This window comes from Suricata suricatta, chromosome 4 (genome assembly GCF_006229205.1).
Source record: "Suricata suricatta isolate VVHF042 chromosome 4, meerkat_22Aug2017_6uvM2_HiC, whole genome shotgun sequence".
NCBI classification, from domain to species: Eukaryota; Metazoa; Chordata; class Mammalia; order Carnivora; family Herpestidae; genus Suricata; species Suricata suricatta.
In genome coordinates this window covers 158798691-158816371 of record NC_043703.1, presented here as the reverse complement: position 1 = coordinate 158816371, position 17681 = coordinate 158798691, and the positions used below count along the sequence as shown (strand labels likewise).

The 17681-nt window shown below is 55.7% G+C and overlaps 3 protein-coding genes and 1 long non-coding RNA gene across 12 annotated transcripts in view; 2 read left to right on the top strand and 2 right to left on the bottom strand.

The window, feature by feature from the left end:
- CPSF3 (cleavage and polyadenylation specific factor 3) overlaps window positions 1–343 on the top strand; it is a 40240-nt gene extending 39897 nt beyond the window's left edge. For both annotated transcript variants that reach the window (XM_029938332.1, XM_029938333.1), the window contains one exon: window positions 48–343. In XM_029938332.1, coding sequence (XP_029794192.1) covers window positions 48–226 — 179 coding nt within the window. In that variant the 3' untranslated portion in view covers window positions 227–343. The remainder of the gene's footprint in view (window positions 1–47) is intronic.
- A 3121-nt stretch (window positions 344–3464) lies between these two features.
- Window positions 3465–16578, top strand: IAH1 (isoamyl acetate hydrolyzing esterase 1 (putative)). Of its 5 annotated transcripts, none has more exons than XM_029938326.1 (6): window positions 3465–3573; window positions 4952–5004; window positions 9440–9588; window positions 11811–11972; window positions 13147–13268; window positions 14127–16578. In XM_029938326.1, exons 1-6 carry the CDS (start codon window positions 3502–3504, stop codon window positions 14307–14309), a joined length of 741 nt encoding a protein of 246 aa, XP_029794186.1. In that variant the 5' UTR covers window positions 3465–3501; the 3' UTR covers window positions 14310–16578. The 5 variants fall into 5 exon arrangements, with proteins under 5 accessions (XP_029794186.1, XP_029794188.1, XP_029794190.1 ...); XM_029938328.1 differs by having other exon boundaries at window positions 13147–13312; window positions 14127–14309; XM_029938330.1 differs by having other exon boundaries at window positions 3466–3573; window positions 9472–9588.
- LOC115290341 lies at window positions 8766–9915 on the bottom strand. Its single transcript, XR_003908057.1, has 2 exons — window positions 9363–9915; window positions 8766–9138 (listed from the first exon to the last, which is right to left on the bottom strand). It is a non-coding gene; the product is annotated as an uncharacterized LOC115290341 (long non-coding RNA).
- The window catches only part of ADAM17 (ADAM metallopeptidase domain 17), a 51870-nt gene continuing 48684 nt past the window's right edge, over window positions 14496–17681 (bottom strand). For all 4 annotated transcript variants that reach the window (XM_029938324.1, XM_029938322.1, XM_029938323.1 and 1 more), the window contains 2 exons: window positions 16383–16433; window positions 14496–16026 (listed from right to left, as the gene is read on the bottom strand). In XM_029938324.1, coding sequence (XP_029794184.1) covers window positions 15694–16026; window positions 16383–16433 — 384 coding nt within the window. In that variant the 3' untranslated portion in view covers window positions 14496–15693. The remainder of the gene's footprint in view (window positions 16027–16382; window positions 16434–17681) is intronic.

Sequence of the window (17681 nt, the reverse complement as noted above, 5' to 3'; positions counted from 1 at the left end):
GCACTTCGGACACATCAGCGAAGGCCTGTGTGTGCATTCCCTTTCAGACCGTGGAGTGCGAAGAAGGAAGCGAGGACGACGAGGCCCTGCGGGAGATGGTGGAGCTGGCCGTGCAGCGGCTCTACGAGGCCCTCACGCCGGTGCACTGAGCGCGGCTGCGGGCGCTGCTCGACGCTGCTCGACGCTGCTCGAGGCTGCTCGACGCTGCTGCTCCCGCTTAACGTAAAATACAGGAGTTTCTCTGGACTCCCTAGCTACCTGCGGGGTCAGACGGCCCCCATTCCAACGGCTTAAATCCTGCCCGTATTCCAGAACTACCCAATAAATTGCCTGTTACTTTAGAGCCTGCTGATTCTGCTTGCAGCCTGGGTGCCGCTGCCCCGGAGACCTCGGAGGTCTGCCCGGAGCGGCTGGATGGGGGTGGCCCCCTGCCCTTTGTAAAAAGGAAAGGAAATACCCAATGGTTTGTATTTTCGTATCCATATCCTGAATTGGAATTAAGAGATTATCACCTAATGCCCCTTTTCTGTTTCTTCCCTTCTGATACTCTAGCCAAAATCCTTAATTTATACACTCATAAAATTACAACTTCTGGGCTTCTGTGATAATTTCTTTGTATAATACTTATACATTCAATTCAGATATTCAGAATATAACTTTCACAACTCAAGTTCAAGGGTTTTCAGGTGTGAGTTGAATTGCTTGCGTGCAAATGAATCATTAGACCAGTTTCCGGAAGCACGTGTAAGTCAGACCTGCGCCTCACCGGACACGGGGGTGGCGGTGCCCTGTGCGGAGGGAGTGGGTCACCCAGGGTGTCCTCGGGCTCTGCCTCCGCGGGGGGTGGGGGGTGCCTGCCGCCCCGCCGAAGGAGTGCCCTCGCGCCCACCTTCAGTCCCACGTGGGAGCCACGTGCTCCCACTGTCAAGTTAAAGGTGTGCCCGCCATCACTAAGCTCCCCGACACTTAGTCCTCCTCTGGCCTCACCCCTTGCTGACTTAACAGCCTCCCCAGTGCGGTCATGACAAACACCAGGGCACAGATCTGAAGTACATTTATTGCTTCTGGACGGTACCCCGCTTTGTCTCCAGCGCAAACCAAAGCTCTGAAGGTCACCTTCAGACTTCGTTATGATAGATTTAATAACATTGTTAGGTCATAAACGACACGTACCTGTAATATCTCAGTAAGACGGCGTATAGAGTAAAAAGGGAACTGGCGAGCCTTTCCCCAGTCCCTCTCCCCGACGGAACCAATTTGAGCTAAGAACTAAATTGCTCTGGGATCTGCCTCTGTCTCCTCTCCCCCGCCCTCCGGCCCCTCTGGGTCCGGCCACAGCCTCCCTTCTCCCGGTAGTTGATTCCTAAGACAGGCACCTGCTCTCCAGCCTTCCCTGCAGAAAGCCCTTCAGGCCTGCGCTGTAACGGAGATTAAGTCCAAACACCTTGCTTAGCCAGGAGTTATCAACCCTGACCTCACCCTGGAATCACTTGAGAGCAGTAAGACACACGGACGCCCACGCCTCACGTCAGAGGTTAAGTTCGGTGGGCTGGGCTGGAGGGGGGTCGTTGGTCAGCACGCTTCTAAAGCTCGGCCGACGGTCCCAGACGCGGCCGGGCCGTCCTGCCCGGAGAGCTGGTCATGCTCCGGTCTCGCTGCCCGTCTCCCCAGCCTTTCTCCCGGCTGACCCTCCGTCCCCGAGGCACCGAGGTATGTCTGCTTTTTCTTCTTTAAGGTTATTTATTTGTTTTGAAAAAGAGAGTGAGAGCACAGCTGGGGAGGGGCGGAGAGAGGGAGCCAGAACCCGGAGCAAGCTCTGTGCCATCAGTGCAGAGCCTGATGAGCGGATCGAACTCACAAACCTTGAGCCAAACTCAAGAGTCTGGACGCTTAATATTAAGACGACGCCACCAAGGCGCTCGGGTGTGTCTGCCTTCCGGCGGCGCACCGCTTCCTCTGCCCTCCTGGTTTTCAGCTTAAGCTCCGTTGTTTCCAAACACTATTCTGGCTCGTTTTGTTATCCGGGGGTTGGGGGCCGGGAGGGGATGAGTCACACTTATGGCACGGCTGTGGTGGCAAGGAGCCCGAGAAAATGCGTCGAGCTCCTGTGAGTTTTCCATCCATGGCTCCTTCAGACCAGTCGTGGCAAGACGCCCGCAGAGTTGGTTGAGTGAAAACACCCACCCTAGGTCTGTGCACGCGGGTATCTGCTCGCACTCCTCACCCGCACCTGCGTCCTTATGCCCCTGGCCTGCCCTCAACAAGAATCTGGTTTTGTGAATTTAGCAAACACTCTACCTTTTGGTAATTTGACATCCTTCCACCCTTCACCCCGCTCCCTGGCTGCGGGTGTTATGCCCAATATTTCAATATCGTCCCCCAAAACCAGAGACCGCCGGGGAGACCGAGTCACACATGCAAAAGCAAAGGGCTTTATTATGGGCTTAGGCTGGCCGGGCCTAAACTCAGGCTAGCAGACTTCATCAGCGCAGTGGATCCGTGCTGAGAGCCCCGAACAAAGGTGGGGTAGGACCTTTAGGGGTTTGGGATGGGGGGGTTACAGGAAATTGTGACACAGGTACCATGACCCAATCATTTTCACATAACATTATTGGCAGTAACTTTAACCATACACATTGTCCAGAGTGTTACTTTTGGCGGGACCAATTAGAGTGGACCCAGGACCATCACGTAGGTGTAACTAGCCTTAGCTTCTATCTCTAGGCCCGCCCTTAGAAATGTTAAGGGTGTTCGCTGGCCTTTCCTGATTGGGTGTTACAAGGGTGGTCCCTCCTGCCTTGGGCAATGTGTGCCCTTTTATTATCTAATGATTCTGAGAAACCGACACCTAAGCCTCCAAGGTCAGAGGGGAAACTTGAAGCCTACCACGGAGTCAGTTTGATTCAGACCTGCGTCCTTACACGGGCCCCCACCTTTCCTAATTTCTCTCCCCATCTTCACCAGTAAATAATCCGCCTTCCTATCTTTAGCAAATGCCCTGAGTTTCTGAGGTCAAAACCTCGATGATGGTTGGGAGCGTTTATGTACCAGGAATGGTTGTGTGACGGATGAGCACCGGGGAGGAAGGCGCACGCCTGCCGGCTGCGGAAACCCGAGGCCAGGCGGCCCCTCCCGGGCGGGGCGGGGGGCTGCCTCTCCGGGAGACTGGCCGAGCTCCCCGAGGGCCGGCGGCCCACGCCCCGCGCCCGAAAGACCTGGCAGGAACGAAGGCACAGGAGTAAAGGCACGAGGCCGAGTTTTGGTAAACAGACAAAAAGGAGCGTTCCCAGGGGCAACGGCTACCGCATATCTTAAAAATGACCAGTGGGTCGCCAAAGGACTCCAGCTCCAGGACCCAGGGGTGTGGCTGGCTGACATCCCGACCGGGAAACGGAGGGCGGCGAACTGCGCAGGCGCCTCCGTCCCCCCCCCCCTCCTCCCGGCGTGGGCCCGCCCCGCCCGGATATCCGGCCTGGCCCCGCCCTACCGCCGGCGGGTAATATGGCGCTGTGCGAGGCGGCGAGGTCTGTGTTCTGGCCTCGGGTGTTGCTCTTCGGAGATTCCATCACCCAGGTACCGCCGCTTGGCCCTCACGTGGCCGGGTCCCAGGGGCGTCCACGGTCGGGCCTTCTGGGCGACGCCCCCGCCGAGAGCGCCGGCCTGGCAGCTTCCCGGGTCCCCATCCTCTCGCCTGTCCCGCGGTTGTCGAGGCCGCCTCCCTGCACCCCGTGTCCCCACAATACGGGCTGCCCCGAAGCCTGAGCGCCCCCGAGGCGGGATCTGCTCGGGAACGCCTGCAGCCTCCGGCAGCGACGTCACGGTCGTCGTGCCCTAACCGCCTCCAGCGCCGCTTCGGAACCGGGTGGCCGAGGTTCCCGTCACCAGTTGTTTCTGGCTTCGGGGTAACGGTGTGGGTGGCGCAGTACTTGCACGCCCGTCCCTCGTAGCCTGCCCTCCAGATGAGGTCAAGGGCGGGGAAGTGGAGCGACTGGTCCGGGCCACGCCCTGGGAGTGACAAAGGCAGAGTTCACTGCTCTTTGTCAGTGTTCTGGGGAGAATCGGGAGCCCCGGTAGGAGTTGAGGCGGGGCCGTGAGGTTTTCCACGAAACCTCCTGAAGTGGCTCCCGGCTCGGGCTGCGCTGCCCCGCGCGGAGCTCCACCTGTGCCGCACCTGCGAGCGCGCGGTGGCGGCTGAATCACCTGCTGCCGTTTTGCACGGCGAGTTCCTGCAGAGACTGCCTGGAGCCGGTTCACGTCTGCTTCTCTGGTGGAACATGTTGAACTTGAATAAAATATCGCCGAGAATAACGCAGTACACCACCTTTTCACCCAAGATCATTTCAGCTCCCATTAGGGGAGAATATAGGTTCTGCTTCAGGGAAGAAGTACACTTTAAAAAAGTACTCCCGTGGTGTTTTGTTTTGTCCTCTTAAAACATGACTTCCTAAACCAACTCTGTGCATGTGCCAATGAGTGATCACATTTTTAGGCACGTAGGGCAGTAAGGGCTTTCCAAACTTCTGGAAAGTGTATTTTAAAAAGGCTCACCCTCTGAGTTCCGTAATTAACTTCCTTATTCTTTCAATTATGGAAATGTAGGGCAGCATGGACTTGATGTCCTAACTGAAGGTACAGTTGATTGTATCTCTTACACATAAACTTAAGTAGGTTTCCTAAATAAAAAGGACTCTAGGTCTCAGTAAAACACAGGTGACTGGCTCAAATCCAGTCCATAGGGAGGGAAACGCCCCGCTCCTTTCCTGATGCTGCTGACCCTTAGCTGCAGTCATCCCAAACATGACCTCTGAGCAAAGCAAGGGATGAAGGCCAGAAAGTCTGGGAGCGGCCAGGGAAAACCAAAGGAGTTGCTGCCCAAAATGTCCCTTACTCAGATGTGCTAGTTACACCGATAAGGACTAATGGGCTTTTTTTTTTTTCTTCTTTCTTTCAGTTTTCTTTCCAGCAGGGTGGATGGGGAGCATCGCTGGCTGACAAGCTGGTCAGGTGAGAATAGTTTCTAGGTGGATACTTCGGGCTTATTTAAAAAAAAATTTTTTTGTAATGTTTGTTCATTTTGAGAGAGAGAGAGAGGGAGGCACTGAACTGGAAGCAGGCTCCAGGCTCTGAGCCGTCAGCACAGAGCCTGATGCGGGGCTTGAACTCGAGGCACCGTGAAGTTTTGCCTGCTGTGAAATCAAACCCTAAAAGTTGTGGAAAATATATCAGGTTTGGGTTCAAACAAATAGTTTTCATTCTCTGAAGACCAGTTCTTTTTCAGCTGCTCTAGGAGATATGATTTAAGTGAATGGTAAGGAGTTCGACTGAAAAGAAAAATCTATTCATAAACCAAAGTTAGAGTCATTTTTGGATAGAGGTTTTTGTCTCCCAAATTCTCTTTATCAGATATATCAGAATTAGTGATGATTTGGGGATTTTATTTGCCAGGCTTGATGAAAGCACATGCTAAGGAAGGCATCACAAGGGAAACACTTCCCCGATACAGGAGGTTAAGAAATATTTAGAAATATTTTCCATATTAAAAACAGTAAACCAAGCATTTAGAGTATCCGTAAACTGATCAGTTTTATCTTCTCCTCCTTTAGAAGAAATAAGCTAGATATACTTCCAGCTTATCAGTACTTGATAATTTTCTTTACTAGTATAATTAATACACCAAGAAGATGTTTTATTTCCAAATGTGAAATGTGTTTTAAAATGTTTTCACTTTCTGCACTTTTTTATACCCACACTAGAAATAATTGACCTAGCTTTTCTGTTCCCAAATGCTTTCCCTATTTAGACTTAATTCCTCAGTTTTCTCTTCTGTAAAATGGGTGGGTTACAATAGCCAAGTCTTATTGAATGCTTATTAGGTGCCAAAAACTGCTTTGTGTGCATTGGCTTAATTTAATCTTCATAACTACCTGTAAACAGAGTGCATTGGTCACCGACCCATTTTTATAGCTGAGAAGACTAAGGAGGAGAAGTTAAATAACAAAGCCACACAGCTAAGAAGTGGCAGGTGGCCAGGCTCCCTGAGCGGAGGTCCTGAGCCCGCGGATGAGGAGGCTGCAGGCTCCCATGCTGGGAGCCTGGAAACAGCAATGTGTGCTTGCTCAGGTGCCTGGCATTTGGAAGTGCTCAGTAAACAGCTTTTATGTTGAATGATTCAATAACTGTTTAATTGGCCTATTAGCCTTTTCTGAAAAGCTAAATAATGATTCAAGTGGCCTGGAAAACAAGGTGTTTCAAATGCATTACCCACACAAATGTTTTGGCACAGGCTGATGGTCTTAGTGCTGACATCCTTCCAGAACTGACCGCTTGCAGACACGCCTGCGCGAAGACCGCGGAGTTAGAAGCTAGTGGTTTTCAGAATTGAGCAGTCACAGGGCCAGGGTGCAGCGGGGGGGTGGTCTGCTGCGCCTCCAGTCTCGAACTCCTGAGAAGCATCCCGTTGGGGCCCAAAGCCGAGCCGCTGCTGGCCCACCCCGCAAAGGCCCCCCCCCCCCCGCCGTGAACTCTTCCCCCGTCGGGCTCCCCCCACTCGGAAGGCCTGCCTCTCCTGGCCACACTCCCCATGCAGAGCGCCAGGGCCCAGGGGGAGGGGACGCTGGCCCTGGCGTCCTAGGCCCACGTTCTTCCACTGGGCGATGAGGGGAGAGACCGGGGGCAGCGGTCCTAAAGCCTGGCATCGGAGGCGGCACCTGCTGTCACTCGTTTTAGCACCAGAACCGACCTCTTTCTGTGCCACACCAAACAGCTGCCCCTCTGATGGACGTTTCCATCTTTAGCTGTGTTACCACTTGGGGCGAGTTATTTGCAGATCTGGGCTCCTAATGTGTGCCTCGGCCATCCGCGCGGCCCTGGACTGACTCACGGGTTTTTTTCCCAAAGTAGAAGTGACACAGTGTTCTGTTGGTTTCAGGTGTTCTCATTCAGTGTTTAGTGTAACCCAGTTTCCAGGCTTGAAAATTCAGAGGCATGTCACTGAAACAGGGTGCCAGATCCAAACTCTGTCCTGGGGGGCTCAGTCACGTAAATGTCTGACTCTTGATTTCGGCTCAGGTCACAAGCTCGTGCTTATTGGGATTGAACCCCAAGTCAGGCTCCGCACTAATAACATGGAGCCTGCTTGGGGTTCTCTCTCCCCCTCTCTCTGCGCTTCCCCTGCTCTCTCGTGTGCACGCTCTCAAAATAAACATTAAACAAATTGTTTTTACTAAAGTATATTGCATTCCATAGTGATATCTTTTAAGTTTTTGCTTTAAATAAGATCTTGTATACTTATTATAACATCATTTTAACAATTCTTAAATTTTTAAATCCTTTTAAAACTTACTGATACAGCCTTTCCTCAGAGGATGGGAGCAGGTGGGAGCGAAGCCAGAATGAAAAATTTAAAAAAAAAAAAACTTACTGATACATTTTCATCAGTTATATCTCCGTATTTCTTTAAACAAAGATACTTGGTTTGAGGGATTGACCTTTTCCAGGGTTTGTTTTTTTTATATATTTATTTTTGAGAGTACATGCACCTGCGAAAGAGAATCGAAAGCAGGCCCCAGGCTCCAGGCTGAAAGCACAGCCCGACGCGGGACTCGAACCCACACTGTGAGATCGTGACCTGAGCCAAAGTCGGACATTTAACTGACTAAGCCACCCAAGCGCGTCTCTTTCGATTAATTCTTCTTTCTTCTTCATTTGAACTTAAATACTTATTAGCCATGAATTTAACTAAAAACCTTTCATAATTTTCCAGTTTCTATAGCCTTTTAAATAAGTTGGGCACCACTGATTCTGATTTTCAATCCAGAGGAATTCGGACATCCCTCCCCTTTCCGAAGGGAGCCCTCCCAGTTTCACCCCGGGCCTCCCTTGTCTCTTCTCCCTGGCTCACAGCCTCCTGATGATGATCTTTTACTCAGTCTACAGTGGCCGCCATTCATGGAGCACCTTTGTGTCTGGCTACTCCCTTCTAATTTTCGCACTGCCTGCAGGTTAGGTGTTAGATTCCTCTCTCACTATTGGGGAGCCTGAAGCTCAGAGGAATTGAGTGGCCGAGGCCCGATCTGTTCGTCGAGGGCGGTGAGATCCGGGCACTGGCCACTCCGATGCCAGCCCTCCGTGCTGGACTGCCACCTCACCCAGCCTCAGGCGGGTCACAGCGACTGTACCACTGCGGGGACGGAAAACGGACTCCTCTTGTCGAGATTCTAGAGTATTCTGTTTTAAAGTGAGTCTTTAGAGTGGCTAGTCAGCTCTTTGTAGTCATTCCGCATTCGAAACACCAAGAGTCACAGAAATAAATGTAGCTGAACTTTTTGTTGTTTCCCCGAGACTTAGAAATGTTAAGAGCTTTGAGAGTAGGGTCAACACAGAGTCCCTCCCGTGGCTGCTTGGCGTCTGCCGCCTGGTCTTGTCCCCGCAGGACTCGCTTAGCTGCCTGTATGTGAATGTGAACTACACCAGTCAGCCACATGGATGTGCCAACCATGAACTGAATGCTGAGATTTTTTTAAAAATTTTTTTAACATTTATTTGTTTTTGAGAGAGAGATCGTGAGCAGGGCAGGGGCAGAGAGAGGAGCACACAGAATCAGAAACAGGCTCCAGGTGCTGAGCCGTCAGCACAGAGCCCGACGCGGGGCTCGAACCCACGAACTCAACCGATGAGCCACCCTGGCGCCCCAAGATTTGTTATTTTTTAAAACTTTGTATTATGAACAACCTGAGGCGTCTGTGAACATATCCCGGGAGCACAGGTGCTTAAATAATAAATTTATTGAAATGATTGAATCAAAGCCATCGGGTGCTGACAGTGACATGTCAGTGTACATTTGTCACGCGTCACAAATGTGAACCGCAGGGCTGTTGGTTGTCCGAGAGGCTGTGCCCGAGGGGGAGGGGTGTGTGCAGACGCTGTGTTCCTTTCCGTTTTGCTGCAGACCTGAAATGCCTCTTAAAAAATACTCTGTAAAAGTCTCAAAAATATTCCATATACATCCCAAATTACCCAAAGCACTGTCACCCTTGAGCTCCGACTTGTTGGTGACTCTACTGAAGATGCTCAGATTGAGACCGGCCGGCTGTAAGCTCCGTTAGGAGGACGTCCCCGCCCACGCGTGAGTCAGCGAGTCTGCAGACAAAATGAGAGCCCCATTGCTCAAAGTTATCCATAACCCTCTTGTCTGCTTACCTGTATCCTGTTGACGAAGGCTTGTTTGCTCAGAAGAACATGTGACTCGTGACCTCGGAGTTGTGGGTTCGAGCCCCATGTCGGGTATAGACTTAAGCTTAAGAAAAGCGGGGCCCATCAGAGCCCCCAGCGGAGCCCCAGCCGGAGGGAGGGCACACTCTCACCGTCGGTTTGCTGCAGGGAGCTGGAAACTGTTCCTCGTGGAATTGTGGAATTCATCTTCAAAAATTCTTCATTTCAGAAAATGTGATGTTCTGAATCGTGGATTTTCAGGTTACAATACCAGATGGGCCAAAATCATCCTTCCACGATTAATCAAGAAAGGGACCGGTTTGGACAGCCCGATAGCAGTGACCATTTTCTTCGGTGCCAATGACAGTGCGCTGAAAGGTAAAGGCATTTTCGTGTTTTCCTGGTTCGTTTTTAGCCTGCGCTGACCTAAAAACAGCTGGTCTCTTTTTTTCAACTGTGTACTTCTCTCCCAATAGATTTTTGGGAGAGAAAACTTGTAATGAGTTTTGCCAAATTCATAATGAGTTCCCAGAGTTTATTAAGCATTTTTCTTCTGACTGTAATGTCAGTGCATTTTATTCCCGACTGGTTTTCTACCTGCCTGGGTTGTTGGCAGACCTGATCTCAAACACTTGAAAATGTGAGGGTTTTTTTTTAATGTGCTTACTCTTGAGAGAAGGAGAGAGAGACATAGAGAGCTGAGCGGGGGAGGGGCAGAGAGTGGGGGAGACACAGAATCTGAAGCAGCTCCAGGTTCCGAGCTGTCAGCACAGAGCCCGACGCAGGGCTTGAACCCACGAGCCATGAGATCCTGACCTGAGCCCCCCAGTCGCCCTGAAAATGTTTTCTCGAGCCCACTGGTGCAGTGCTGGATTTCAGGTTTTCCTCGGTAGTTGGTGGAATCAGCAGTGGAGGGCCAGCCCCGTCGCCTGGGTCGTGTGACGGGGCAGCTGGGGGCGGCCCTGCCTTTGGGAGACCGGCTGGGGCAGGCTTGCTCTCCCTCCCGCCGTCGCGAGAAGGGCCCGTGGCCTGGCGTGAAGGGGAAAGTCAGCCTGGCTTCTGGAAAGTCCGCTTCCAGGAGGTGCCGTTCGTGGCCCCACCGCGGGGACGGCTAAGGGGGGCTGCAGGGCAGCGGGGCTGCTCGCGCCTCGAGAGAGACGTTGTAGGGACCCCGGGTGCCGGCGGGCCCGTGGGCTCGCTGTTAGCAAGAGTCAGATCTTCACTTGCTAGCAGACGCCAAAAACTGTAAGGAAGGGAACTCCAAAAATGGTGTATTTTCACCAAAATTAGGACAAAGAGAAACACTTCCTAAGCATAAAAGCAATGGAGGAAATCACAAGGCAAAAAGTAAGTTTATGAAATGAGATCGTGTCAAAACTATAAAGGCTCAAGTTGGAAAGTGTTTTGGGAGCAGATTCTTAGGGCTGCTGCGTGTGGGGTGAGGCGGGCCTCCTCTTCCACGGCCACGGGGGAGACTTGTGATCCTTCTAGAAAGATACTTGACAGCGGGCATCCAAGGACTGCCCTCACCTAGAAATCCAGCCCCAGAAAACGCTCGGTAACGCGGCCCGGCGCGTGCGCAGACGCTCCGGTGAACGGAGTCTCTGACAGAAGAAGCACAGGGCACTGGCGTGCTCACCGGCAAATACACGGTGTTGGCAGACACAGAAATGCCCAAAATTCAACGTTAGGTGAGGAAAAGAACCGTATGGCTCTCGATCTTCAGTGTGATCCTAGGCTAGTACGTTACGTGTAGTATCAACAGGGAAAGGACTAGAATGAAGTACCTCCAGGTGCCAACAGTGGCTTTCTGGTGGCGTCATGAGAGGTTATTCAGCTCCTGTGATTACACTTACACGTGGTCTGTAAAATGTCTGCAGTGAGTCCCCTGCACGAGCCCATTTAGAAATAATCCTTGGGGCTCCCGGGGGGCGGGGGGGGGCTCAGTCGGTTGAGCGCCTGACTCTTGATTTCCGTTCAGGTCATGCACGATCCCAGGGTCGTGGGGTCGAGGCTGCATTGGGCCCCATCCTGAGCCTGGAATCTGCTTACCGTTCTCTCTCCCTCTGCCCTTCTCCCCTGCGGACGCGCATGCTCTCTAAAAGAAAAACAAAACCTCCTTTGCAGCTGTGATAGAAGTAGAAGCAACAGCTGACTTTTTTGTTTATTTTGAGAGAGACACTGTCCCAGGCTGTCCGCGCAGAGCCAGTTCGGGGCTCGAACTCACAAACCGGTGAGGTCGTGACCTGAGCTGAAATCGCGCGTCAGACGCTCACCCGACAGCCCCAGCCTCGGGCAGCTGTGCGTGCGCTGCTTCCGGGGTGGCGGCCCCCCTGCCGTGCTGCACCCGCTGGCCAATTTCCAGGCCACCCTGGGAGGGAGGCCAGGGGAGGTCCTCGCTCACCGGGGAGGAGACCGGCGTACAGGGGAGCCGAGCGTCTGTCCCAGGCGGGGGGCTGGCGATGAGGAAGCTGTTGGGCACCCGAGGAGGGGGCCTCAGCCTCTGCGGTCTGCCCCACCCCGGCGACATCCCGGGTCCGTCTTGTCCCTTACAACGCACGTGCATTTGGGGCCGAAGTGTCCGCGTTCCCCCCACACAGATGAGAACCCCAAGCAGCACGTCCCCCTGGACGAGTATGCGGCGAACCTGAAGAGCATGGTGCGCTACCTGCAGTCCGTGGACGTCCCGGAGCACAGGATCGTCCTCATCACGCCGCCCCCGCTCTGCGAGGCGGCCTGGGAGCGGGAGTGCCTCGCGCAAGGTGAGTGGGCGCGGGGTCCTCGGGCGCTTGGTGGCTGCCACCAGACTAAGCAAAACCAGCAGAGCTGCCGATGGGTTCTCGGCGAGCTGTGGCCGGAGAAGCCGTGGCTGTCCCTGTGCACGAGGCGGCCTGGCCTGGTGGCGGCGAGGCTCCCCCGAGGGCACACGTGCAGCCGCTGCCTCGGGGTCCCTTCTCCATGCGGCGTCGCTACAGGCTTCGACGAGATCTCTCCGTCCCCAAAACAGGCGCGGGTGCGTCCTCGGCCCCTGGGCCGGAGCCCCCTTGTGTGCCCGCGGCTCCCTGCCCCTGGAACTGTTCGTCCTTGTACTTTCGTGCTAAGTCAGGGCCTGGCTGGGTGCTCAGGATGCAGAAGTGCCTAGAACCTGGGTCCTGCATGTCGTGTAGGGGAGGAGACAGCCGTGTACAGACACTGGCGGCCCTGGGATGACGGGGCCCGGACAGTCTGCTGAAGATACCGGAGCGCAGGCTAGAAGGTCCAGGGATGGCCCTGGAGGAGAGCATTGGGGCCAGTTTACTCAGAGGAGGAGGAGGACGGACGGGGAGGACGGGGCCAGGCCCGCTGTCCTGGGGGGGGGGGGGGGGGGCGGCTCTCCTGGTCGTTGGCTCCAGAGCGCCAAGCCCGGTCCCCAGGGAGCCTCTCTCCTGGGCGTCTGCCTTGCATCAGGGTCCAGGTCACTCGGGAGGGAGTGAGTGTGTGCCGGCCAAGCCTGCATGAGCAGAGGTGTGCGAGGCACAGCCACGTCTGCCTCTCAGACTGCGGGTCACAGAACCACGCGAGTCCCCTTTCGGGACGGAGTGGGGAAACCGCAGTGGCCGGCTCAGAGTGGACGTTGCTCTTCTCTGCCTAAACCCGACGGTCTTTCCGCTGTAGCGCAGCGGCCTCACGTTCCGCGCGAGAACTCGGCGGTCCCGTCCCCCCTTCCTCGCCCTCAGCCCCCATCCCCTTCACTCCGGCCTGTGCTCCAGCCAGGTTGATGGCTGCCGCGGGCTGTCCTGCCTCTGTGGCAACCCCCGGCGGCTCATTCCCGCGTCCCCGTGATAGCACACGGGGGGACCGCCCTCCCACTCCCCAACTCCGTGTCTGACCCAGGTCGCGTCTGAGTACGTGCCTAAGATCCGAGGGCCACTCGCCACCTGCACTTTCTCCCGACAGGCTGCAAACTCAATCGCCTGAACTCGGTCGTGGGTGAGTACGCGGGCGCCTGCCTGCAAGTGGCCCGGGAATGTGGGACCGACGTGCTGGACCTGTGGAGCCTGATGCAGAAGGCCGGCCCGGTACGGGGCTTCCTCGGTCCCGTCGGGGCCTCCCCCTTTCCGCGGTGAGACCGAAGGGCTGGGGTGGGGGGAAGAGGCACAGAGGCCCCAGGACACCCCTCCCCCGGTAGCCATAACAGAAGGAAGTAAACGGCCTTCAGAGCAAGTCCTTTGGGGGGGGGGGGCAGGAGGGGTAAAGGCGGTAAGAGGAGAAAGCATGCATTTCAGCAGGACGTGGCCTTCGCTCGACTTGGTGTTTTGTGCTGTGCCGTCCTGGCTGCTCTGTTTAAAGCAAAGCGCTCCTGGTGCGCTCCAGGCCGCAGGACCCCCGCAGCGCGGCGGTTCCCCACAAAACTGCCCTGTGTGCCTCTCCCTCCCTCCAAAACCGTGACTGGGCCTCCCAGGTCTGGAGCAGCAGCCACACAGCCGGAGTCCCGGCTTCTGAGGAGTTTGGGGTGGTGCTGTCGCTCAAGGTTGGCACACCGTCGTGCGAGCAGCTGCCATGCATCCCCAGAGCTGCGGCAGGTGGCCGTTCCTGAGACCTGCTCTAAGACGGCAGCGAGGGGGGGGGGGGGGGGGGGGGGGCAGCGGAGCCAACACCGCTCAGCCAGGAGGAGCGGCTCCCGGGGGCCATGAACACCGAGCATTACTCTTCTGGGCTGGATGGTTCCAGTTCTTTCCACCCAATAATCCACCCGTTTACTTAATACCTAGACCAGGGGGTCGGGACAGCGTGGTGCCCTGGGCCCTGGGCTCCTTTAACGACGAGTATGTTCGCGTCATTCACGCGGATGTACCTCGTCTGCTCGTTCAGCCGCCTCTTCCGCCTGGTGACCTGCCCCCCCCCCCCCCCATTCATCCACACTGTCTCCCCTGCAGGACTTCTCGGCGTTTCTGTCAGACGGGCTGCACTTGTCCCCGGCGGGAAATGAGTTTTTGTTCTCCCACCTCTGGCCGCTGATAGAGAAGAAGGCCTCCCCGCTGCCCCTGCTGCTCCCGGGCTGGCGGGACGTGGCAGAGGCCCAGCCCGAGCTCAGTCTGCTGGGGGACGGGGACCACTAGCCCCGGGAGACCCGCCCTGTGACAAACATCCCAAGATCAGTGATCAGACTTTTGCTCATGACGTGGGAATAAAAAACACCATCTGCCAGCAGCATTAATAAAAAAGCATTAGACTTTAGGAAAGCTTTCGACCTACGTGTGTTGTGTTCTGCAGAATTCTATCAATGGAAACAAGGTGAAGACAAATTGTTTAAAAAGTCCATTTTATAAAAAACGATTTTCTTACACTGAGGTGGGAACTGTTCACTCACACACAGACACCCACTCACCTAGTCAGATTCCAAAAGTGTAATGTGTCACGACTGGTTAGAAGACAGCAAACACCACAAGGTAGGAGTTCAAGTATTAGTGTAACAGGCAGCTGCACACCAAACGGCCTCAGGAGAAAAGCTGAGTCACAGGTGTGCTTAATGGCCCTCAGGTCACACGTCCTCTCGCTCAGAGCTTCCCCCCACTGTAATCGTAAGGCAGTCAATTCAGTTTGATGAGTTTATCCTTCACACAGTAAACGCAGACCTTCCGGAAGCAGACCGCAGGGCACCACGACGGGTCTAAGGATCAGCCGTGGGGGGAGAAAGCGCCAGGGCTGAGGGGCCGCGTCCCCGCCTGCCCAGCCCCAGGGCTGCCCGAACCCCCTGTTCTCGGGGGAAAAGCAGCTCACGTGCCTCCCGGCGCAGCAGCTCAGACTTCGAGAAGGGCGAGCGCTTTCCCAGCACGGCACCGTGTTAGACATTTAGGAACAAAAACTGCCCAGCAAGCTGGGACCTTAAACAGTGCGCAGGACTCTAATTCAAGTCAGCTACTATTTGTAAGCAAGATTGTTTAATTCTAGAAAGCGCCGGCCCTAGAAGGTGAAGGTGGCGATCACCGCATCTAGCTCGCATCCAGCTTGAGGAAGAACGCTCCGGAGGACGCCTTGGAAACCACAGAGAACTCGGTGTCCGTCTCCTGGGTCCTCCCCTGACGGCAGAGGACCTCTGGGTTCCGGGCGCCCTCAGGAGGGACTGCTCAGTGCCCCCTCGGATCGGTCCGGTGTAGATACACAACCGAGCCTGTCCTCCCCCGGTGCTGGTATCGATAAAAAAGTTAATTTACAAAAACGTAAATATTTGTAACCTAATCCAGCTGTATTTTCTGCTTCTGCACCACAGGTTGAAGGATATTTTAAAAACCCAAAAAAAAAAATCTGAAAGCCTCAAAACAAGCTCGACTCCCCTTCCCTGTTCCAAAGGGCACGGGCCTGCGCATGAGCGGTATTTATTGTGTGAGGGAGCGGAACACCCGGCCGCGTCTGCTGTGAGGTCACCTGTCCCCCGAATCCTCACCACACAGATGCGGGGACTTCAAGGCCAAGGTCCGGAAGGGCGGCACGCGGGAGGCCCGCCTAGCACTCTGTCTCCTTGCTGCCCACACGCTTCTGGCGCTGCAGCTTGAAGGACGAGGCCTTCTCACTCCTCGTGACGGTCCGGCCCGTGAGGTCCTCGAAGGACTTGGCGGCTGCGCTGCTGTTCGGGAAGGGGTCCTTCTCGAAGCCGTCCTCGTCGGCGTGCGAGTCCGTGCTGGGGTCCTCCTGGATCGTGTCCATGCGCTGCGGGTCCAGCTTGGGGGCCGCGGGGGCGGGCGGCGGGGGCTGCGGGCGCCCGGGGGTCTGGGGCGCAGGGAAGGGCTTGATGATGCGAACCGAGGCCGAGTCCATGCTGCTCAGCATCTCCACGTTCTGCAAAGAAAACGGAGTCAAAGTCAGATCTGGGTCCTAGATCTGCAACCTCCCCCCCCCACCCCAGGTGGCCACACGCTATGGGGACCGTGATCCCTGCACTAAGGGAAGCACAAGGCGGGACGCCCTCACCTTCCGCATTCCCGACAACTTGCCATCTAAGGACCCAAAAGAGAACTTGCAAATAATCCTGTCCTGTGCGGATCCCAGGACAGCTGGCCCCTGGAGACGCTACCCCCGGGCGGGGGCGGGGCAGCCTCGTGTCTAAGTCTCCATCCCCACCACCGCATCCTTCCCAGGAGGCTCTGGTGGCTCTCCGCGCACCCGCACGTGACCTCCCCTCACGTGGCACTCACGCTGGGATGGAACAGGGACAGCGACTCGTACTGCTTATCCAGCTTTTTATCCTGGAAGGAAAATGAACAATTCCGTTACACGCTTTTCCCTTCGGGCTCCTCCTCGGTGACCTCACTCTGAACGGGAGCGTGGGAGGTGGCAGCAAGTCCAGCAGACGAGAGAGAATTTCTTCCATAAACTCGAGGAGTTCGGCCACCAGCCTGACGTGTTTCCTTCCCTTGGAGCGATCGGTGTTTTGTGTTAACTAGGAAACAGCCCAGGGATGTTTCAGCGCAATCTTTATGAGCGATTTCCCCCAAAAGCCTCGCCCCACATGTTGAGGGGTCAGCTCCGTGCCCACCCCTGGGGATGCCAGGGCAGTGCTGCCGGCGGGGGCAGCTGCGGGGTCAGAGGGTGCTGTGCACAGTGCCCCTGGCACCAGCCTCAAAACGTCCTGGCCAGGCCTCACACATTTCTGAACCTTTCCCGGAGTTACCGTGGCCCGAATTCTCAGCGGCACTGGGCCTCAGGCCCCTCTCATGCTTCCTGCATGAGGCCCCGGCCCGGCCTGAACCCGGTAACGGGCGAGCTGGGAGGCCAAGCCCGAAAACCTAGGCCTGGCTTCCGGCGCAGCTGCCCCCGCGCGTTCGGCGGGCAGGGACGGGGCACCGCCATCCAGCGGCTCTGCTCCAGAGCGGCGGGCCAGGCCTCGGTCCACAACCAGAGCTTCCGGGGGCGTGCGGGAGGCGGGCCGCTCGGGGAAGCCGCAGCCAGAGCGGGCACTCGTGGTCAAAGCGTCACCCACGTCGCCCTTCCCACTGCTTTGCTAGAGCGCAGCTCCGCCCCCGCCCCCCAGCAGGCCGAGCTGTGCCAGCCAGACAGGAAAGGAAGCAGAGGCAGCAAAGACTCATGAGAGTAGCTGGGCTGGAAACTGCCAGGTGCTCACATGAGGGGGCGCTACACAGGCCGTGTCCCAGAGCAGCAGTCCGAAGCTGGGGCAGGGGGAGGGTTCCCATTTCCACAGCAGACAAGTCCTCACTTTCCCACAGAAGCAAGGTGAGTGCGTTTGTAAGAAAAGTTTATCAATCACGTGGCGTTCACTAGAGAAAGCCCAATTCATCTGGTCAGTGTCAGTCACTGTGAACGCGAGTAAGCCTTGCTCCCGGATCAGGGGGGAGGACTGGGCGCCCCGAGCGCTAAGGCCGGCGTCTGTGGGACCCCAGACAAAGCCAGAAATGCTCGTTTCGAGGCTTCGCTCAGACGTGCTGCACAAATCCAGTTACACGGTCTCCTGGGCTCAGGCGTGTAACACTCCTCAC

Excerpts from the sequence above, each read along its gene's own strand:
- IAH1 (XM_029938326.1), top strand. The coding sequence starts at position 3,502 with ATGGCGCTGTGCGAGGCGGCGAGGTCTGTGTTCTGGCCTCGGGTGTTG. Across the intron at positions 9,589-11,810 it reads CAATGACAGTGCGCTGAAAG|ATGAGAACCCCAAGCAGCAC; the intron begins GTAAAGGCATTT and ends CCCCCCACACAG. Across the intron at positions 13,269-14,126 it reads TGATGCAGAAGGCCGGCCCG|GACTTCTCGGCGTTTCTGTC; the intron begins GTACGGGGCTTC and ends TCTCCCCTGCAG.